This window comes from Ailuropoda melanoleuca, chromosome 17 (genome assembly GCF_002007445.2).
Source record: "Ailuropoda melanoleuca isolate Jingjing chromosome 17, ASM200744v2, whole genome shotgun sequence".
Lineage (NCBI taxonomy): Eukaryota > Metazoa > Chordata > Mammalia > Carnivora > Ursidae > Ailuropoda > Ailuropoda melanoleuca.
The window spans coordinates 23,661,596-23,685,698 of record NC_048234.1 but is presented as its reverse complement, the minus strand read 5'-3'; the positions used below and the strand labels follow the sequence as shown (position 1 = coordinate 23,685,698).

At 39.9% G+C, this 24,103-nt stretch overlaps 1 protein-coding gene across 5 annotated transcripts in view; it reads right to left on the bottom strand.

The window, feature by feature from the left end:
* LOC100484357 (putative COBW domain-containing protein 7) overlaps window positions 1-3,592 on the bottom strand; it is a 56,087-nt gene extending 52,495 nt beyond the window's left edge. For 2 of the 5 annotated variants that reach the window (XM_034646732.1, XM_034646734.1), the window contains exon 1: window positions 3,327-3,592. In XM_034646732.1, the coding sequence (XP_034502623.1) occupies window positions 3,327-3,480 (154 nt within the window). In that variant the 5' untranslated portion in view covers window positions 3,481-3,592. Of the gene's footprint in view, window positions 1-3,206 lie in introns of all 5 variants that reach the window. The other 3 variants (XM_002919900.4, XM_019800368.2, XM_034646735.1) reach the window with 2 other exon arrangements.
* Between the last annotated feature and the right edge of the window lie 20,511 nt (window positions 3,593-24,103).

The window sequence follows — 24,103 nt, the reverse complement described above, 5'->3', positions numbered from 1 at the left end:
ATTAAGAAATTATTGAAATAATGACTTCCAGGGAATAAAGTACTCATACTTTATTTATTTAAATGTAAAGTAAATTTACTTTATTTAAATTACTTATGTACTTTATTTAAATATTTAGACACTTTCACATGACAATGTTTCTTAGCCAAGAATATACGGTTTACTTCCCTAAAACTTACATATAAAGCCCTATCTTTTATTTCAACATTTATCATTAACCAGACACAAATTCAAACTGACTATAGAGCTACTTCAGTACTTAAAGTAACCTCTAAGAAAACACGTATATATATACAGCTGACCCTCGAACAAGTAACTGTGTGGGTTGTAGGTCCACTTTTATGTGGATTTTTTTCTGTAAATATAGTACAGTACTGTATTTTCTCCCTCTTATGATTTTCTTCGTAACATTTTTTCTCTAGCATACTTTATTGTAAGAACACAGTATGTAATACATATAACATACAAAATATGTGTTAATAGACTATTTATATCACCAGTAAAACTTCTGGTCAACAGTAAACTATTAGTTGAGTTTTGGGGGAGTCCAAAGTTACTGTGCAGGAAGTTGGCACCCCTAACCCCCACACCGCTACAGGGTCAACTGTATCTGTCTACCTATCTATAAAACACACACAAAAAGGGAGAACGGATGTAGAAAATGTTAACAATATACACAATATTCAGTACCAGGAAGATAAATTCATAAAGCTACACTAACTTTATCCAGTAGGTGGCAGGTTAAACCTAGTATGTTCAGCTCAAGTAGAAGAAAAACATTTATCTTGTGAACAGCTATATACACCAAAGTTCAAAGACGAAAAACAAACAAACTGCACAGTGGTGTAGTTTAATTGTACGAGTATGTCATTTACCTACTTTTCTGTTGGTGGGTATTTGGGCTATCTCCAGTGTTTTATTTTCCCAGTCTGCTAAGAACTTTTATGTGTAAGCTTGTATGCAACTTCTGAAGTACATTTACAAGATTTTTAGCCTGTAACTAGAAGGGATTTAATGACCATTAGGGTATTAATATCTTCCACATTTTAAAGTCATATTCCTTTAAAGGCTGAAGGGATGNCTTAAAAAAAAAAAAAAAAAAAAAAAGCTCAACATCACAAAAGTATGAAGTATAGAATGAAAGGGACAGAGCTTTAGGAGGCAGGGCAATGAGGAAACTCTTAGAACCAGTCCAAGTGTGAGACAGACCCTGAACATGAGGGCAGCACTAGGCAGTGGCAGTGAAAATGGAAAGGCAGAGGTGGATGTAAAAGACCTTCTAATAAAATTACTAGGACTTAATAATTAACCATATTAAGAAGCAGAAGACTTTAAGGCACAGTTCATTCAAAAGTCTGCTATGGGCCAGATTTCATGCTGGGCCTTGGTGAAAAGTGCACAAAACAGAGACAAACTGTCTCTACTTTCACAATGCTTACAAAGCCTAAGAGAGTGGGAGATGAAAGGTAATTCAGACCAATAACGAGGCAATGACGTCACAGAACTATAGAGTGGACAGATATATAAGCACCTAAAAGGGAGGTCTAAGCAGAGGAATAACAAAAAAGTATTCCAGGGGCTAAAATACTTGGTACCCTTCATAAGTAAAAGTAGTTCAATGTGGTTAGACCACAGTTTTGAAGGCTAGAAAGACTGTCAAGAGCCAGATCACATAGGACCTTTTGATTCAAGTTTAGGAATTTGAACTACAAACCAAATGGAAATCACTGAAGGGTGTAACACAGTTGACATTTACAAGGATCATTAAGGCTAAAATACAGAGAATATATATATTAAAGGGAAGAATGACACAAGACTAGTTAGAAAACTTTTAGAATATTCCAAGTGGTTGGAATCACAGGAGCAGGAGGATTGGAGGGTAACGTAACATACGAAGTTTTTGATCTGCTGAGTTTGAGATGTGTGTGGGACATCAAAATAGAAACACAGTGTGAAGTTGAAAGGATGGACAGAGGTGGGAGAAATTTTAAAAGAGAAAAGCCAGAGAAGTAGGTGGAAATTTCATAAGAAAAACGTGATGGAAGCTTACAGAACAATGTTTCAAAAAAGAGAAAAAGGTCAAGAATAAGCAGTGAAACTAGATCCCCTATATTCAGCAACAAGGTTGTTGGCACAAGTTCTCATTCTTAAGCTTCAGAGCATTACCTCCAATGCTCCACTGGCCTAGGAATAAGAAAAATGGGAAAGGCCAAAGGGGGAAGACTGAACTACACTGTCTCAGACAAGGAATTTCCTTAACTTCTTAGAGCAGCCTCTGAATAACAGTGGGGACACACCAAAAATAAATTCCTTTATAAAATTAGTCCGGAAGAAAAAGGAGAACTCAGTCTACAAAGTGAAAAAAGTTAACACCAGAGATTTAATTCTTATTTTTATGTAAAAGGCCCTCAGGTGCACCAAGTTTGTACTTGTCTCTGGCATCATCTAGGAATGGTGTTATTGACCCCAAATCGCTTCACTTTATTTGTATTTCTTAACTTTCCCCCACACTTTTAATATGGTCCTGTATTTATTCTAGCCCTTCTAGTAAAATGTAAGGCCTTAAAAAAATACTTCTCAGATTCTTTCAAGAAAGTACCTCTAGTGTAAGCCCCCAGTGTCCTTCAGGAAAACTGCACAGTTACACACCCATGAATTTAAGTGTCCATGTGCATTCCTGAACGTCCTCGTTTTGAAAAAAGTCTAGGAGAGTAGAGATTTTATTCTTACTTTCTCCTAGAGTGCTTCGCCAACAGACCTCAAACAAAAAAATGTTTATAGGAGTCCCCTCCCCGCATAGCTAGAAGAGGCTGGCCCGTGGGGAAGGGGGTAATCTACTAAAGAATGCCCCTTGTGGGTCTGGCATTTTACAGACAGGACACCCTTTAAAGGTAACAAACATAAAGATAGGTGTTTCCTGCCCCATTTAGCAGTTAAGAAAACAAACTCAACCAGGTGACCGATTTTACTTCCACTTTCCAGTAAGGTTGACGAGCTTCAGAAAGGTAAGGCTACTTGTTAGAGGCCAAAGGGCTAATCAGGGGGGCGGGTCCAAGCCTCTAAATGCAAACCCAAAAGTAGTTCCAAAATGCGAGGTTAACTTTCAATCTCCCTCGATAAATGTGAATCTAACGCAAAGGGTCTGGGCATCCTTGAGCCCCGAGATGAAAAACACTCAAACGGGGAGCGAGTGACCCAGCCCCTACCTCAGAGACATGTGCTGTCGCCCAGAAGGCCCAGATGCCTAAGGTGAAGAGGCACCGGCAGCCCCCAAAATCCCAGGATACCAGCGTTCACGGCATTTTCTGACCGGGATGGTTAGTTACCTAAATACCCGGTGATAATTGTGACTGGGATCTTAACGCCGGGACCAGACTTTTCCTCCTCCTCTCTTAGCTTCGTCTCAATAGGGACCAATTCAGGACAGTCCTCCTCCGCCTGCTCCTCTTCCTCACCCGCAGTACCCAAAGCCGGTAACATCCCGGCCAAGTGCACAACACGCCTCTCTCCCTCGGCGCAGGAGACGGGACCAAAACACCGAAACGCAGCTGCGCACGCCGAAACGCCACGCCGGGCGCGTTCTTGACGTCATCACGCCGCGACGTGTGGCGCCTCCAGGTCCCGCCCAGATTACCTGAGCCCCGGTTGAGTACCGCCTCGCCCCTTAGCCACGCCCCCAGAGGATCTGGGCACGCCCCCGAGGCGTGTTCTCTGAACGTGCGCGAAGCGGGGCGGAGCTGTTAGGGCTCTGACCCGATGCTGTCACTGTGTGCACCGACTGAGACCTGGGTGGTGGGAGGCTGGAGTGGGTAGCTTGACCCATAGTCCCCGTAGAGAACAGACTTTATCAATTTGACATTTTTTACTGTCATTAAAAAACTTTTTTTAATTCATAGGGGAAAGAATGGGAAGCTGTAACACTACTATATTAATTGTAATTTTTCTACCTGAAGGAATAACCAGTGAAACTTTTCTTCTTTTTTATAACTACATATTTTACATGTATATCCAAATTTTTACAATGTACATGCATTACGTTTATTTATTTTTCTTTCTCATTTCTTATTTGGACTCGTAACCTGTATTCATTTATCATATTCTTTGGTTCATGACACTCTCATCATCAATCCATGGGTAGCTCTCCTTTATATTTATATGTTTATAATGAACTCCTCTGACCTCATCCCTAGCCCAAGAACATTACAGTAAGTTATACCTATCTATGTGGAGCCAGTACCTTGTTCCAATCCTCTGGCTCTGTCTCTCCCCTAAGATAGTAACAATTATCCTGAATTGAGTTCACGTGACTGATCATTCCCTCCTTTCTTTTTAGTGTTATCAAACATATATGTGCATAGACAATATGTTGTTGAATTTTGCTTGTCTTTGAACTTCGTAAAAAGGGTATCATACAGTATGTAATCTCCTGGGGTTATCTATATTTTCAACTCCTCTGTTGTATTATATTCAGTTATGTGACTATACAGCAACTTCTTCATTCATTTCCTGTCAATTATTTCAGGTTTTGCTCTATGGACAGCATTCAGCGACCCTTCAGCACTGTATTACTGCCTGAACAGAAGCTGTTACCGCCCTGACCACTTTCCCTTACACATTTCTCAGACACGTTCTTGCAGATTCCCTTACGTGGCTCTGACAGAATGTTTTACTAACATCTCTTATCTCACCAAGAGCAACCTGCGCCCAGAAGGCCAGCTAAGTCAGGGTGGCTGACAAAGATTGCTGTAATAGTATATAGCCTTGGTCAGAGCAAAAAGTTTTCTACACCACCGTGGTCAAAAGTTAAAAGCACTCCAAGTGTTCATCACCCGATGAATGAATAAATAAAATGTGATACATCCATACAATGAAAAGTGATCTCACAACAAACAGGAATGAAGTACCTGTATAAGATGGTTGAACCTCAAAAGCATTATGCTGAGTGAAAGAAGGCGTTCACCTCACGTGTTGGAACACCACATATCGTATGATTCCATTTATGTGAAATGTGCAGAGTAGGCAAATCTATGGAAACAGAAAGTAGATCAGCTGTTACCAGGGACTGGGCGCTGAGAGGAGTGACTGCTCATGTGTTTATTTTGGGGGTGATGAAAATGTTCTAAAATTGATTGTGGCGATGGTAGCACACACACAAAAAAACCCTGAATTGTATACTTTGTTTTTTTAAAGATTTATTTATTTGAGAGAGAGAAAGAAAGAGAGCGTGGGGGAGGAGGGGCGGAGGGAGAGAATCTTCAAGCAGACTCCTTGCTGAGGGCAGAGCCCCACTCGGGGCTCGATCTCACGACCCATGAGATCATGACCTGAGCTGAAACCAAGAGTCAGACGCCACCCATGTGCCCCCGTATCCTTTAAATAGGTGTATAATATGGTATATGAATTTTACTCCAACAGAGCTGCTATTTTTAAAAGTGTTAAAGTTTCCTCTGTGCATTAAAATGTGGGGGGTGCCAGGTGAATTTGCAGAGAAGCACTCCCTGCAAGGTCTGCTTCCAGGCGTCTCAAATCCTGGCCTTCTGAGCAGTTAAGTCTGGACCTAATTGGTGGTGATTTCTCAGCTGAGCCACACACAGGCATGACTATAAAGATTACAGCTTAATGAATTTCTTTCTTTCCCATCTGTTTCTGTAAGACTCTTCAGCAATATATCTATCCATGAATTCTGTAGAGTTCTGCTATTTTTTTTCTTTTATTAATTTTTTTCAAAATTCAGCATGCATGTGTCTGAAGAGGGGAGGGTTTTGATATATTCAGATATATGGCTTGCAATCTCAGCTCTCCGTACACGTGTGTGACTGTTTTTGCTTGTATCTTAACATAGGACTTTCCACTTTTATCCATTCTATTTTGAGGGAGGTTTTGTTGTTGTTGAATCCCAAATGCCATTTAAAATAAGAAAAAAAAATCCTAATTATAGTATTGTAGAATCTATTGCATTTTCTAAGGTAACTTTAAAATTTCCTCAGTTTTGCCATTTTGTTTGGTTTCAGTAGATTTGTGGCAAAACAACAACGACAACAATAATAGTAATGTGTGGATGCCTTACCATCTGATAGGCATTGTGTTAAGCACATCAAAGGCATTATCTCCTTTAACTTGGCAAGATAAATATTATTTCTGTGCCCATTTTATAGACACAGAAACTAAGCCTTGAAAAGTTAAATATCTTGCTCAAGGTCATACAATGAGTAAATGGCAGCCCTGGGGCTCATCCCAGATTTACCGGATACTCAATCCCATGTTCATCTAAACCGTGGATCTTCAAACTTTTTCTGTAAAGAGCCAGGTAGTAAATATTTTATGTGTCACAGGTCAACAGTCAAATTCAAGGATATTATGTAGGTACTTAATCATAAGAGAGAAAAAATTTCTGCAAATCTTGAAATTTGAATTTGATACAATTTTCATATGTCATGAAATACTATTCTTTTCATTCTCAGCTTGCAGGCAGTACAAAGAGAGGCAATAAGCCGTTGTCTGCCAACGGCAGATCTAACTAACATGCGCTGCCTTGTTAAGCTGTATTAAATGAAATTTTGCAAAAATATATCATCTTTGCTATTTTTTTTGTTTATTTACTACTCTTTTTTTTTTAATAGCATCCTTGCTATTTTAAGCGTAGTTTGTAAATCCTTCACCATTGCAACAATGCCTTGCCCTCAAAGGGTAGGGCACCACAGTTACCACCATATTCATCTTCAGAGGAAGATCTGAAGCCGAGAGGCTTAAACTATTTCTCCAAGGAAACTGATACCTGGTCTGAGAGGGACCTGATTTAGGCGGCACCTGAGTCTTCCTAATGGGAGGAGCCGCCTGCATTGGAGTGGAGCAATAAGCCCCCTGGCTGTCTGGATTCCTGCATTCCAGCAGCTCAGCTTTGAGACAGTAACCTTGCCTTAAGTCCTTTGGCACAATTCCCTGCTCCTCCCCTTTGCCTCATTTTACTCCTTAGAACAGTTAGGAGAGAGTCGCCAGGAGAAAAAGTAAGGAGTGTAGTATAGCCAAATCAGAGGAAAGCTAAAGATATGCCAGCTTGGTTTTGCTTTTCTTTTGTTTGTTTTTTCTTCTCTCATTTTGCAACTTCCTACAAAGGAAAGAACACATTAGTGGCCCAAAATAGCTATTGGTTTAGAGGAAAGGAAACTGAGGGTTTCAGAATTAACCCAGTTCCTCTTACCTAGCTGTGGTTGGTAAACAAGCAACAAACAAAACATCTGTTAAACACTTAACATTTATCGACTTATTTGCTGGTTTTTCACCAGGTGCACATGAACTTAGTGGGAACATCTCTGAAAGGCCAGAAGCCAAAGGCTTTTTGTGACTGCTTCCATTAGATTAGAATATCAATATTCAAATAGTGTATGCCCTCTGTTAAGATGTAAAACCACTGTAAGGACAAGAAATAATACTCTTTCCCGAAGAACGCTGATGGTGGCTGGCAGGTGAAATAGGTACATTTCAGTGCTATGGGAGAGTGTGACTTTCATTTCAAAGGCTGTCAGGAGTATTTAACTCCCTGTCTCAGGCTGTTAAAGCACACTGTAAGCATAAGGCTTAATTTACAGGCCAGTCACTTGTAGATCAGTTTCACTCATACACACACACAAAAGAAAACATTACTGAAAGCCAGCAAGCTGGCCACATGAGTGGTGAATTGTTGTCTCCAAAATATACTATCAGGCAAGGAATGGACATTGAGCAAAACCGAAAAAAAAAAAAAAAAAAAGTTGTGCAACGATTTTGTTGTAATAGTTTAGGAGGCTGTCTAAATAACATCCTCTTCTCTTGTCAATGGACATTTAAAAGTGACATTTGTGGCTTTAAGTTTTACGCTCTGCCTTTTACAGTTTTAGAGAAGTGGCAAAATCCACGGGCACCTACGTGTGATTTCTGCAATGTAAGTAAAAGACACAGAAACAAAAATAAAATACCTTCACTCTTCCTTCTTCTAACTATTCCTTCAAATTCCCTCAAAGAGCGTTTAAGTTGCACTTAACCGAAATATCGTGCAAAGAGCAAAACCAGGTCTCCCCAGTTTCAAGCGAGTGTCTTCTGAGCCCCATAGCTCTGTCTCTCCACAAGGCACCGTGATTTCACTTAGGAGGAAAGATTCACGAATCCTTCTCAGACTGATTTACTTCTCTGTTATTATTTTCATGTTTCTGCTCTGGCCTGGAGTTCCATTGTCAACTACTCCATTTGGATTTGGATTTACAGGGCAATACCTCTAAGTAAGGAACAGGCGAGGCTAGGCAGGGAAAGACAGGTAGGGGGGCATGGGATGAGGCTCACAAAAGTCAAAATGTGGGAGATAAAAGGAAACCAGAGATAAGGGAACAAACCAGACCATCCTGGCCTAGGTGTCAGAGGTGAGCTCTTGTTGTAACAGCGCCTTGGGACCAACCAAGAATTACCAGACCCTAAAAAGGATGTAAGCCATTGAAGGTGTTATCACTAGTCCTTACTCAACAGTGCTGTCAATAGACATGTTAAACAGATTGAAGTTCCCTGATTAGCTTTCTATAAAAGACCATCCCTAAAGGCCCTCCGTGGCTACCCTGTCGCAACTGAGCTGCCCAAGTGCCCCCAGAATCCTGATTTTTAAGCTACGTATGTGGCCTCCAGGATACCTACCTGGCAGCTGGGTATGGCCACGTACCAGAGTTCTGGCTAATGGAATGCAGAAATGCCATGGGGCAGCTTTGCGGAACATAGTGTCCTTCATTCCTTCCTTTATCTTCCTGCCTGGGATGCCACAGTGGGGGCTGAAGAAGAGAAGCCATGGTTACTGAGGAGAGAAGCCATGCCCTACGGTGAAGGACAGGGGGAGCAGGGACTTGGAAGCAGCCTGCACACTGAGCATAGCACTGAGTAGAGCTGCAGAAGAGGAAAATGAAATTTTATATTGTTTAAATTTCTGTTTTTGCCACTGAGACGAATCCTCACCCGCAGAGGGGTTTATTCGTTGGTCTTTAAAATAATATCAGTAACAGGGGGCCCCTGGGTGGCTCAGTCGGTTAAGCATCTGCCTTTGGCTTGGGTCATGATCTCAGGGTCCTGGGATCAAGTCCCACCATCGGTGCCCGGTTCAGCGGGGAGTCTGCTTCTCCCTCTCCCTCTGCCTGCCACTCAACCTACTTGTGCGCACTCTGTCAAATAAATAAAATAATACCAGTAACAGCTGAATGCATCAGAATGAGAAAAAATTCAAACAGTACAGTCGCATCTAAGGCAAAAATTGGCCATCTCTGATACTCCCCAAACCCTCATCCCCCCCTTCACTGATGTCACAACCTCTGTGAGTGACTTCATGATGTTGGTCTGGAATTTTTTTTTTGCCTAGTACTATCCCTGCCACTGTCGTAGTAATCGGTTTTCTATGCATCTGTACACATATGTGACTTTTTAATATCACAATATAACTAGGAACATACAAATAGGCTTTGTTCTGGAACTCGCACTCTTAACGTGTGCTGATCATTTTTCCTTCTCACTAGAGTTAAAACTGCATGATTCATTTTTAACCATACATGGTATTCCTTAATAGAGATATATTATTAAAAAGAGAGAGAGAGATTAGAACTCTTTCACCCTATCTTTGTAAGGGTCCTGGAAATTGGTTAGTCACCTCTAAAACATGCTCAAAAATAAAGTGAACAAATTAGCAAGAAATACAGATAGGTGTTCTGATAAGCTAAAGCTTGTACGCATGATAATAAATTTTATTCCGATTCCAGCTTGGTATTTGAGAGTGGTTAGCTTCCCTCTAAATTAGTTCAGTTTAATTATAAAATATTAAGGTTTAAATTTATAATTTCCTCTCAAAAGTTCTGGGTTACTTATAATTCATGTGATTCTTTGAACATACTCTATTTTATAACAAGCTCATGTTTTGGAGCGTGCGTTTACTATATGTAACGTTACATATGTACTTTTATAATTTAATTGTAGTTTGTGAGTTTTGGGCAACAATGTACACAATACATGGCTTAAATTATTCATTTCTGAGTTGCTGTTTGCAGAAAAGTTGAGTTTACCTATTGGGTCTTGATTATTGGGTTACTTTGTGCTTGAGTTATAACTTCTTTTCAAAACCCAGAGTAATACTACTGGAAAGTGTTAGTAGATAGACTATTAGTCTATATACTTTTATATCTTGATGTTTCTTTTTTTAAGATTGATTTATTTATTTAAGAGAAAGAGAGCGAGTGAGCATGAGTGGGGAAAGGGGTAGAGAGAGAATGAGAGAAAGAATCGCAAGCGGACTGTGCACTGAGCACTGAATCTGATGTGGGGATCGATCTCAGGACCTGAGATCGTGACCTGAGCCTAAACCAAGAGTCGGACACTTAACCGACAGAGCCACCCAGGTGCCCCCAGAACATTTCATAAACAAAAATGGATGAAGTTAAAAAAACCATCAGGGCACCTGGGTGGCTCAGTTGGATGAGCGTCTCACTCTTGGTTTAGGCTCAGGTCTTGAATCTCATGGTTGTGGGATCCAGCCCCACATTGGGCTCCATGCCCAGCAGGGAGCCTGCATGTCCTTCTCCTTTTGCTCCTCCCCCCACTCTCTTTCTCATAAATAAAATAAAAAATCTTTAAAAAAAATGATATGTTCTAAACCAGACAAGCTAGTGATGATGATGGCAAGAGAAAGTTAGGCTTTGGCACACTTTTTTAGGCAATGATAAGTACAAAGTACATATGGAAGTGGTATTTATATAACTGTGTATAATTAATGATTACAGCATAATCAAGTTGTTAACAGGGTTTGTCTTTGAGGGAGAAGAAATAGGGAGGGTGATATGGGTGGCAGAGGCAAAGAGGAAGAAGCAGCAAGCCCTTTCCCCCGAAAGAAAAAAAAAACTTTAGAAATAGCAGGTATAAAATTAAAAATTTTTAAAAATATATATTTAGAATATAATCCTGTTTAGATAAAATTGAATATATTTGAATATACACTGGACCCTTGAAAAATGTGGGGTTTAGGGGCACCGATTCCTCATGCAGTTGAAAATCTACATATAAATTTTGACTCCCCAAAAACTTGATAGCCTGCTGACCAGAAGCCTTACCAATAGCATAAAAAGTCAATTAACACATACTTTTATTATATACTTTATTCTTACAAATAAAATAAGCTAGAAAAAAATTAGTATTGAGAAAAATCATAAGGGGGAATACATTCACAGTACAAACTCATGTTGTTTAAGGATCTACTGTATGTATGCATGTGTATGCTGACATGTTTATGGGGGGCTAATATGTTTGGAAGGGTACACATCATTGTAATAGTTTGGTCCACCTCGGGGAGGTAGAATAGGTGATGGGGCAATGGGAAAAAGGAGAAATTGTAACTTTTATTTTTTAAATACATCTTTGTATCATGTTACTGGTGATAAAAGGCATCTACAATTTTTTTAACCTGAAAACTAAACTTTTTTTTTTTAAAGATTTATATATTTATTTTAGGGAGACAGAGAAAGAAAGAGGAGGGGCAGAGGGAGAGGGAGAGAATCTCAAGCAGACTCCCTGCTGAGCTCAGAGCCCACGTGGGGCTTGATCTCCAAACCCTGACATACAACCTGATCCGAAATCAAGAGCTAGACACTTAACCAACTGAGCCACCCAGGTGCCCCTGAAAGTTAAACTTCTTAAAATAAATAAGATATATATCAACAACCTTTTTATGAAAAACAAATTTTAAAATAAGTATCAAAACATTAATTGCATATGCCTTTTGACCTAGACATTCTACTACAAGGAATTATTCTAAAGGTAGGGTGTTGGAAACAGGCTAAGTATCCAACTGTAGGGAATAGCTAAATAAATCTGGCTCTTTCATACATTGGAATACTATGGTCAGGTAAGGCTTTGCATTTTATTTACATATGAAACTGCTAGAAGCACCTTTATTTTGAATAACCTCCAAGAAAAAGTTGGACAAAAAGAGTGAATGGAGCATTCTGATTAATAAGAGAATCTACACTGAAAGATGATGGATTTTTTATTGATCACAAGTGTGGTAAATTAGAATACAGCTTTACTTGAAAACTTTAATTCCCTGTAATATCTATATCCCATAGATTAACTAAACAAATAGGATTTCCTTCAACAAACATGTTGATAAGGTCGTGACATGCTTTAAAGTTAAAGGTTACATTCCAGGAGATTTAATAACTTTGAAGTTAACAATCAACTCACCTGGGGAGATACTTGGTCTTTTTCAGTAAACATCGAGGAGAAAAATTAATATAACAGCAACGGAGCACAAGTATGATGAATGTGTCATAACAGCAACAGAGCGTGCACAGACCTTTGCCCTACCTGGCCAGTGCTCTTTGTGCATTGTGCTCTTGTGGTCACCAGAATGTAAACACTCACTTTTTTTTCTTTACTGAGCAGCATAATAACCGGAGCAGTACTTTGACTTCTGAAAACTCTGGGGTCGATAAGATTCTGTCTCACCAAGTTTTGCGTGAAATATCATTGTGACCCATAACCTGTCTTTTATATTAAGTAAAGCAAAATCAAAATTTTAGGTTTAAAATACTTTATTTGGGGGACATCTGGGTGGTTCAGTCGGTTAAGCCTCTACCTTCAGTGCAGGTCCTGTTCCCAGTATCCTGGGATTAAGCCCCGGGTCAGGCTCCCTGCTCAGTGTGAGTCTGCTTCTCCCGCTCCCTCTGTCCCTTCCCCCTCCACTCATGTTCTCTCTTTCAAATAAATAAATAAAATCTTTTTTTAAAAGTTACAGAAATAACACAGAGATTCTCACATACTTTTCATTCTGCTTCCCCTAATTTTAATATCTCACACGATCATAATGCAATTATCAAAAGCGGGAGATTAACATGAACACAATACTATTAACCAATCGGCAGGCGTTACGCAATTTTTGCTGGTTGTCCCGCTAAATCCATTTTCTCGACCAGGATCTAATATAGGGTCTTACATTATTGATTGTCACATCTCTTTAATGTACTTATCCTGGGGCGTTGCTCAATCTCTTTCATGACTTCTGCACTTTGAAATAGTACTTGGTCAGTTACTTTGTAGAAGGTCCCTCAACTCAGGTTTGTTTTATGCTTATTTGGGATTAAATTCAGGTTATGCATTTGGGATTGGAATACGATAAATTGATAGTATAGCCTCTGTGCATAACTTCAGAAGGTACATGATATCCATACATCCCTTTACTGCTGATATTACCTTTGATCACTTGGTTAAAATGGTGTCTGCCAGCTTTCTCCATCATGAAGTTACTATTTTCCCCATTACAGTTAATAAGTATCTAGGGAGGAGATATTTTGAGACTATGTAAATATCTTACTTCTCATCATATTTTAGCCCACTAATTTTATCATCCATTATTCTTTTCTAAAGTTACAGCTGGGGCACCTGGGTGGCTCAGTCGGTGATGCGTCTGCCTTCGGCTCAGGTTGTGATCCCAGGGTCCTGGGATCAAGTCCCATGGTGGGTTCCCTGCTCAGTGGGGAGTCTGCTTCTCTCTCTCCCTCTGCTGCTCCCCCAGCTTGTGCGCTCTTTCTCTTGATCTCTCTCTGAAATAAATAAATAAAATCTTAAAAAAATAAAGTTACAGCATCATTAAAGTGTAATTGACCTAGCCTAAAATTCAGCGATTTTAAGTGTACAATTCGAGAGTTTTAATTCATTTATACAGTTGTACAACGATGATTACAATCTAGTTTTAGAACACTTCCATCATCCCCTGAAATTACCTGTGGACAATCAATGTTCTCTCTCCTTTGGGCCCCAGGCAACCAGTGATCTATTTCCTGTCTTTATTTATACAATACTGTAATTTTTCTCAGTTTTTTGCTTGCCTTTTTACCCTTGTTCACGTGCACACTAACAGATGTAGACTCTGTAGGAATGAGAAGACCTCAGCCTAACACATTGCTTGGTATTTGACACAGGACGCTGATAAGCCTGGAAGCCAAGAGAAATGCTGAGTCATTCATTGACACCAGACTAAAAACGGACTTCGGATATTCTATATATTAGCAGGATCTGAGTGATGAAGCTGCTTTAGATCTTCAGTTAATTTGTAGAAATCATCCCAATTAAATTCTCTCTCTGAGTATGTGAAGTCAAAGGTATAATCTTTGATATTTTACAAGCACTAACTAATTCCGATTTTATCACATCAGCATGCCTTGGAAAAATGGCAAGGTCCAGAGGTTTTTGTTTCTTTGTTTTGTTTTGATCTGGCTTGTTAGTTTTATAGGTCCTGGCTCCTTGGTTTGCTGTTTAAAATTATTTTCATCCAGAGCCAACTTTACTAACCCAATGCAATATAATTTCAGGGATATCAGGTCTCTCCCACACCCTCCAGGAGAGGAAGAAAAAGCTTCATCCTTCTAACTGGCAGGGTATAGGTCAATGATAGCCCCCAGCTATGTTTTTTCTTAAAGCAGTGTTTTAAAAATCAGGACATTTTCATTTGTAAAAACTTACATATATGGCTTCTTTCAAAAAGCCCCTACATTTTGTAATACGTGTTTTTCATAACTGGAGGTAAATAGGGGTAGCCCACTCGAAGAACAGAGCACGTCTTCTTGGGTTTATTGTGTCCACACTGATACCCTATCCCATTTCATCAAGACTGATTCACTTAGTTAAGCTCCCTGTCCAGCCTCACTGGACATTTGTATTTGCGATCTTAGGTTTTTTTCATTGAGCCATAACCAACAGATAAAGATCACCAATCTTAAGTGTGCAGATTAATGATTTTTTTGACATAACAGATTTGTACATAGGAAAATGTAACTCTCTCTCATTTCTCATCTACACCCGGGACCCACCACTATTTCTGTCTCCCCACACTTCCAACGTGTGTGTCTATCTTGGTTAGATTAATATTTATTTTAACATTATTGGGACTGTGGAAATGATATTTACAGTTGAGCCTCATGGTGTCCTGTATTTTTTTCCTACTCAACTTTTCATTTTCCCTGAAACTGATGTTTTTCTTGTTTTTGTGTTTGTAGTTTTGCTTGCTTACTATAGTGAGCTTATCACTAATTCATCTCAAACTCTTAGACACTTGTCTAAAATGCCCTTTTCATATGTTCAAATGGATCTGGTGTTCCTTTAGTTTCACATTCTTAAAAAAAAAAAAAAGGTCTATAACACCTTGATCGTGAACTTATAGCTTTTAAAACCGAGATGACAGATTTCTGTTATTTAAACCATGCACTCTGTGGTATTTTGTATAGCAGCCCCAGCAGATAAATGCATAGTGTTTGGAAATTGCACAATAATGTGTCTTGGAGCAGGGTCTAATTTCATCTAGTATCTGGACATTCAGTAGCTCTTTCAATCTGCAAACTCATGTCCTTTCTTTGAATTTTCTGGAATTATTTTGTTGATGATTTCCTTCCTTTGGTTTTGTGTGTCTCCCTTTGTGAAACTCCTCTTACGTGGCTCTTAACCTTATTCTGGTCCTCTAATTTTCTTTTCTTTTTTTCAACTCCTATTTTCCATCTTTCTTTTTGATTTACTTTCTGGGAGATTTGCTCAACTCGATTATGTACACTTTCTCTGAATTTTTAATTCTGCTATCATATATCTTTTTAATTTCCCAAGGCCCCCCTTAATTCCTTGAATAGTCCTTTTAAAATTACATCATATTCTTGTTTCATGGGTACAATATCACCTCATATCCTTCTGTGCATATTAATAATAGTTTTCTGACCCCATTATAGTTTTGCTTTCTTCCAAGTTGCTTTTTTTGTTCATTTGGTCTGGTCTGTACCTTTTGATGAGAAAAAAAAAAACAAAAAACAAAAAAACTTTCTAAAGTCCTGATATATAAGGGAAGGAAGGCATTTTAGATTTCTTTCTGAGTCAGTAAGACTGTACACAAACTTAGTTTAAACCAAAAGCCTGGTTTACGGCCTGCCAAGCATACATTGTAGGTCTGCCTTGCAATGGAGGAGCCTAAAGGAAAACCATCTTGCCCTTAAGATATTGATCAATATTCCTAGTATTCCTTGACGTTAACTTGTGATTCCTGCCTATATGTTAACCTATAATCTGTTGAGCGTTTACAAAACACAGAAACATATCTAACCATGTAAAATCATTCTCCAGAGCACTTTCTTTCCTGCGAAGACCATGTTTCCTGGGCAGCTGTCCTAACTTGGGCTTGAATAAAACTCTTTGCTTCTTTTTAGAGATTCTAAAAGATGTGTTGATGGTTTTCCTTAAATGTTTGGTAATTTTTGGTTAGCTACTTGAATTTAGGAGTGAGGTACTAAAAATCTTCAGGGGAAATTCTGGTTCCACAGTGGGGAGCTGGGGGTTGTGGGGGAGAGCTTCATTTAACTGGTGGTTTCAGTTTCTGGTACTCTGGCTGGGCCATTTAACTGGGACATTAAAAAAAATTTTTTTTAATTTAAATTCAGTTAATGGACATACATTGTATTATCAGTATCAGCGGTAGAATTTAGCTATTCATCAGTTGCATACAACATCCAGTGCTCATTACATCACGTGCCCTCCTTAATGCCCATCTCCCATTTACCCCATCCACCACCCCTCCCCAGCAACCCTCAGTTTGCTTCCTATAAAGAGTCTCCTATGGTTTGCCTCCCTCTCTGTTTTCCTCTTATTTTCTTTTCCCCTCCCTTCCCCTAGAAGAACTAACCAGGGCACTCTTGATGCTGTATTTTATGCCTTTCTTCTCGGCTTGGTCTGATACCCCGACATTCCAATCTCCAACATGCTGGGATCAGAATGGAGATAAAAGACGTCAGCTTTTATTTGGTTACAAATGTTTCCATAAGTGTTCATGGAAACCACCTCCCTCTGTTCACTGTATTGAATCCCATCCCCAAATGTGCCAAGTGTCCCCCAGAAAGTGATTCTATCTTATCCTCTGCCAGGCTGGGAGAGGGCAGTGGGTGGGCACTTACAGTGTTGGCTAGGGCATCCAAAGAGGTCTAACTGCTTCTTAAACAGACTTACAAACCAATCCTGTTTTTAGTCCCACTGGATCGCCATTTCCAGAGGTACTGATATTCCCACGCCTTTTGAGAGGTCAGTGATGCAATCAGGCCTTCCTTAGCTTTCTCAGGGCAAGTTTAGGGATCACCTTTCTCAGATCTAATAAATAAGATACCTCTTGTCTGTATGGCTTCTAAGTTCTTAGAATTTGTTTTATCTTCTCTCCTAATCTCATTTGCACTGTGGGTTTCCGCCTTAAAATAACAATTCCTTTACTGTCCTTTTATTAGGTATCAGCAGCAAATGCAAATATCCAATCGATCACCCTACTTAGAAGTCCAGTTTTGCATTTTCACAAGGGAAAGAAAAGCTAGCTCAGGAGTGTTTGAAAACAAGCAGATCTGCTTTAATTTTGCTGCTGGCCATCCCTACACTCAGCGTGTCTGGTAAACAATTGGGTCCCTGGAACATAAATTACAACTCTGACTGGTGCTTTTATCTGAGCAACCACAAGTTCATTCACTTTTATGGCTCACTTGTCAATTGAAAAGGAAACTAATTGCTAGTAGCTTTAACTCTAGCTAAAGGGATCTTATAAAACTTTTTTATCTTCCTGGCTTTGGTCTTTGAATGCTCAACTCCTCAACTCCTAATTTTCTTCCAAAATAACAAAGCCTCCCATTTTTGAGTGCTCAGTATGTGCTAGGAACTGGGCTAGGCACTCTTACAGGCATTAGCCCACTGAATCCTCCCTACAACCTGATAATGTCCACGTTGTTGTCCCCATTTGACACAGTGGGGGAAACTGAGGCTCTGAAAGTTAGAAGATTTGCTCGATCTCACACATCTGTCAGGTAGTGAAGCTAGGGTTTGAGTCGAAGTTGGCCTGACTCTTGACCCATTTTTATTCTACTAAGCTGCCTTGAAGATGATTTCCTTCTGGGCTTTTTGAGTCTTTATTTTCAGGTCCTCAGCCCCTTTAATTATGTTCCCCTCTCCTTTTCCAATTTAATTTTTATGCTGTATGCCCTATGTCAGTTAATGGCATCCAGTTGCTTCGGCCTTTGTGAATGTTTACACCGCTGTCCTGTTTAATCTGGCTACCCATCTTAGCTATCACTGGCTTGGGGAAAGATTCCGTGACCATGCAAGGATGGATTCGGTGTCTTTCATGTGCTCCTATAACTACACAGAATCTCACAGTGCATATAGAAGCAGTGATTACCCTGTCTAGAAACTGTTTACTTAATTATCTCTCAACTATACTGAACTATAGTTTCCTGAGGATAGTAGCAATATTGACCATATTCATGCCTAATGCAAAGCCTGGTGCACAGCAGATGCTCCTGAAATAGTTCGTTGAGTGAATAAATAAATGAATTAAGTTATCTATATACCTCAGTCTGAATGAAAAGATTTTCTAATTTAAAATGATGTTCCGGGGGTGCCTGCGTGGCTCAGTCGGTTAAGCATCTGCCTTTGGCTCAGGTCATGATCCTGGGGTCCTGGGATGGAGCCCACAATCAGGCTCCCTGCTCAGTGGGGAGTCTGCTTCTCCCTCTCCTTATGCCCCCTCCTCACGCTCTCTCTCTCTCTTAAATAAATAAATAAAACCTTTTTAAAATAAAATAAAATGATGTTCTAATGATATTCTAACATTTGTTCAACAGAAGTTCATGAAAACACGTCTTCAGCGCTTTTCATTCATTATTCAGAGCATAGATCCTATTTAACTTCAACATTTTAAACTGAGGTGTTGATTATTAATCCACAAAGTAAACTCTGACAAGTTTTCAAACCACGTATTGAATTTCTCTGTGAAATTTTAAAATGTGAATTTTTATTGAAATAAACTAAAAAGTCATCTTACTCTTGATAAAAATCTATCAGGCCCCGAAGCCTTTCATTTTAAGTGAAAAAATTCTACTACATAATTATAAAGCACAATGCAAGAAATATTCAGAGAAGTATTTTGGGTCTTCACTTGTTATTGTCAATGGCCTGTTGCAGTTTTTCTCGGGGCTATGTGATAAAACTTTTTATCATAATTCCTGAGGAAATAGAAACTCACAACTATTGTCAGAATTTATGCAAAATGTTTTCCCAGGAGATGTTTTTTCCTCTGGCTCAAACATGCGATGATTCTAAATTAGCCAAACTAAAAGAGCAGATCGATGGGATAAAATAGAAAGAATAGGAAGAAATAATAGACTTTTCTCTGAAGGATCCTAACCTTGTCCATCGTTTTTTAAAAATCGCAGGAGTTTAACTGCTTTATCCTGACACCCAAGGCAAGTCATTGAGTGACTTGAGAGTCCTTCTGCGGATTCAAGCTGGAATCAGAGAAGGTCAGGGGAGGCCACAGTCAAGTGTCAGCTACCCTTCACGAAGAGGTTTACTGATCAGATATTAACTGTCCTGGTATATTCATACCATGGCCACACAGAAATGGGATGAATGATCTCCAACTAAGGGTAGTGATATGGATGAATGTCACAAACATCATCGTGTTGACCAGACACAAAGGAGTCTACTTATTATCCACTTCAAAAGCAGGGGAATAAATGGACCTATAGTGTTAATAGTCAGGATATTAATCAATTAATTCCTATGCTGTACTTTTCATCTCTGTGACTTAGTCATTTTATAACTGGAAGTTTGTATCTTTTAATCCACTTTGTTTATTTCGGCCTTTGGCCTACCCACCTTCTCTCTGGCCGCCATCATTTGCTATGTTTAAGAGTCTGTTTGTTTCTTTGTGCATTTGTTTTATTTTTTTTACATTCCACATACACGTGAAATTAGGATACTCGTCTTTCTCTGTCTGACTTATTTCACTTGGCATTGTAACCTCTAGGTCCATCCACGTTGTCACAAATGGCAAGATCTCATTCTTTTTGTGGTTGAGTAATAATATACCATTGTATGTATGTCATTTATATAACCATATACCACCTCTGTATCCATTCATCTATGGATGGACACTTGGGATGCTTCCAGATATTCGTAAATAATATTTGTAAATAATACTGCAATAAACATGGGGTAGGCATATCTTTTTGAATTAGTGTTTTCATTTTCTTTGGGTAAATACCCAGTAGTGGAACCGTTGGAGCTTTCTTATATCTTACCATTCGTTCAACCCCAAGAGGACAGAAACTGGCTAGTCAGCCGAAGTGGAATAAGAAAAGAGAAGTGGCACGAAGTGAAGGGAAGAGCCCAACCATGCATCCTTCCCTTTCTTAGCTGCTGCAGGCTGCCGGCCCAAATCACACACCAGCTGGGGGAAAATCTGTCATTAAAGATAAGGCAGAGTTTTTTCTGGTCTCAGACCTCAAGCTGTGTTTGCAGCTAACTTGTACCTTAGAGTGAGAGAAAAGTCATGGGATACCTGCCCACACTCCCATATGGGATTGTCAAGGATTATCCCCACTGAATGCAGTGGGAACCCATACGGAAGATGTGCTTTGATTCCATCCATCAGTCATGCATTCATTGTATGGGTTACAGGGGATTTCCATTAATATATTCAGTTTTTTAAGAAGCTGACTGCTGAACCATGATTTAGTCCTAGAAAGAGAACCGTTTCAGGATCCTAAATTCTGAGTGTGCCTGCCCATAGAGATGATCTATTTTATCTGCAATTGCTTATGGCCATCCATGTCAATTCTTCATCTAAGGTAAACCTCCAGCAGATAAAAGTTTTTAATCTTATGCTTCCAGGAATATTTTCATTTTATTTGATGTCTCTCAAACAATGGTTCTCAAACTATGGTATGTAACAGAATCACCTAGAGAATTTGGCAGGCCTAGAGAGGTCTATGCTTCATGCTGCTTCAATGAGCCGGAGACTCTGTTTATTGTTGGCTCTCTAGGTAATTCCCACACTCCCAAAGTATGAGAACTTCTGTCTCAAAAGACAACAAGTGCTCCTGAACGCGGCATGGGTTTGGAGACATTGCAGTTATGTCACCTGGATCTAACACCCATGTTCTTAGTACCATGTAGTTATGCTGTGACAAGAATCGCAGAGATCACACAGTCCAACTGTGCCACAATATAACCTCCTATCTGTGGCCCTGCCCAGTCAGTAGTGTGCAGGGATCAGGGGACACTCAACCAAGCAAATCTGTCCAAAGAACCACCATGCAGCTTGCTTTTCCCTCTTCTGAAAATGTCCCAGTGCTTGTCATGGTATCTAAATTGTTAGGCAATGCGGGGTTTGGAAGGAAGGCACAGGATGGAGAGAAATGACCAGGAGGATATTAGAGAATAGTGAGGTGGGAAAAAAGCATTTCAAAAATTCATATAAACTTTGGTCTGACGCTGGTACTCAACAGGGGCCAACAAAATTTCTAAAGATGCTTTAAACCTGTCTGGTTTCTGTCCTTCCCCAAATGGCTCAAGACATTTAGGGAGATCATAGTAACTTAAAGAGAAATACTCCATGTTCTTAACATATCAGTTAAAGGGTGAATATAATCAATAAGAAAAATGCTAAGATTTTAATAGACAAATGGGACAAGATATTAATAGATACACCCCCACAAGATACAACCATGTCGTAAGATAACATGGAAAAATACTCAGTTCATTTAACTAATAAGCACATAATTAAAACATTTGAAAATGTATATTTAGGCTAGTAAACTTGCAAAAACCACAAATAAATGCTAGGGTAAATGCGGGTAAAATGAAAGTCTTTTGAACATTACTTATAAATCAACATGAGCTAACAAAAGTCGAAGTTATGTTTGTCATTTTAATTTTTTATCTTTAACCTTTTCTTTCGAAAAATTTTCAAACTTACAGAGCAGGAATCTTTATGTAATCTTCATCTAGACAGGCCAACTGCTTTATTTTTGTTATTTATAATCTTATTTTAATGTAATCAACATCATCACTGTCATCATGGGTGAGCATCTGAAAGCAAGCTGCAGACATCAAACCATTCTGCTGCTTTACCCTAAAAACTTGAGTGCATATCTCCTAGGAATAAGGAAATTCTCTTCATGCAACCACCGTGTAAGTATCAAAATTAGAAAACGTAACTTTGATACAATACTGTTATCAAATATACAGTCAAGAGGCAGATTTTGCCAACTGCCCCAGTGATATTCTTTATAGTATTTATTTTTCTTGATCTGAGGTCCAGTCTAGCATCCCTCATTGCCTTTACTTGCTTTGTCTCTGTAGACACTCTTTCTCTTTTTTTTTAAAGATTATTTATTTATTTGAGGGGGGCGGGGGTGGAGGGAGAGGGAGAGAGAATCTCAAGCAGACTCCCCACTGAGCATGGGGCCCAACATGTGGCTCAACGTGGGGCTCAATCTCACCGCCCTGAGATCACGACCTGAGCCAAAATCAAAAGTCAGACGCTTGGGGCGCCTGGGTGGCACAGTGGTTAAGCGTCTGCCTTCGGCTCAGGGCGTGATCCCAGCGTTCTGGGATTGAGCCCCACATGGGGCTCCTCTGCTGGGAGCTTGCTTCTTCCTCTCCCACTCCCCCTGCTTGTGTTCCCTCTCTCGCTGGCTGTCTCTATCTCTGTCAAATAAATAAATAAAATCTTTAAAAAAAAAAAAAGTCAGATGCTTAGCCAACTGAGGCACCCAGGCGCCCCTCTGTAGTCTCTTTTAATTTGAACCAGTTCCTCAGCCTTTCCTTGTCTTTCATGACACTGACATTTTTTAGAGAATGCCCGGTGAGTAGAATGTCCCTTAATTTAAGTCGGCCTACTATCTCCTCATGATTAGATTTATGCATTTTTTTGGCAGGAGTCTATAACTTTTGACCTAATAAATTCCAATTCTGGGAATCTGTTAGGAGAAAATAATTGTAAACATGTAAAAGAGAGTTTATATGGCTTTCAAGCAGCACAAATGTTGGATAATAATAAAATCACAGCCCACATGCTCTGAGGGGATAGTGGCTATCCAGCAGTATGCTCTGTCCTTCATGGCATTATCTTACTTAACTTCTCAGTAACGTGAGTGTGGCAGACTGTCTTCATGGCCTACCCAAGAACTACCCTTCTCTGTGTCCCTCTTCTGTTTTGGCAGCTCAGGAGAATGAGTCAGAGCGGTTCTAAGCCAACCACGATCACACACTCCTGTCTCCAGGTATTTCTTTCCCAGCCTCCCTTGCCGCTGAGGAAAAGCATCAGACCCATTTCTGGCCAGCGAGTTCTAAAGGCAGGTTTCCTGGACAACTTCAGAGAAAGGCAGAGCCTCACACAGAGAAAGTGCTGTGGCTGCTCGGAGTCACGGGAGACACCTTGTCAACACAAGCTCATAAGATGATTGGGTGTTTGAGTTGGTGAATTGTTGAGTTGCTGACCTAGTCCTAGACCCCCTTCCTCCAGTTTCCTTGGACAATCAACTTAGAGATTAAGCTAATTCCTTTGGACCTTTGGTAACTTGCTGCTATAGATATCTCAGATAATGGTAGTAACAGGAATAATTACATCATTGACTATAAGAGCTTCACATTATTTAAGCTTTATAACAATCCTGGAAAGAGGTACCACTGTTAACCGCACTTGACACGTGAAGAATGCCGGCTGCAGCTGGAGTAGAAGCTGACCATGGGATCCACTCAAGCGTGGGTCAGAGTCCACCTTACCCTCTGCAGAGACAGCAGAAACAAGGGGGAGGAGAAGGTACGACATTTTAGCAGCTGCCTGGAGAATTGTCCAGACGTAAGAACAAAGCAAAGGATGGGGTAACTGATTTTTTTCTTTGGGGAGAAGGAAGTGGGCTGATGGAGAAATGGGTCCATGGGGGAGCCCTAAGGGAAGTCAGTGAGAGAGCTGAGGTCAGAAATGAGGCAGGGACCATAGGAGAGGCACTCCAGTGAGAGGTCGAAGGAACCAGACCAGAGGACCAGGCCTGACTTTTTGTCCGCCATAAATTCTCCCTCTCTCTATGCGATGTGACTTTGGGAAAACTGCCCAAATCCTTCTGTAAAGAGCTGTGTAGTTCTTCATTCGTGTCCAGTGTGTGAGCTCAGGTTGAGGAAGATGGCGATGGCCGTGTCAGATCTAGGAGGCCTATCATCTCCTGGACAGTCTTCACCATCCCCCTCCAGGTAGCAAGAGGCTCACCGC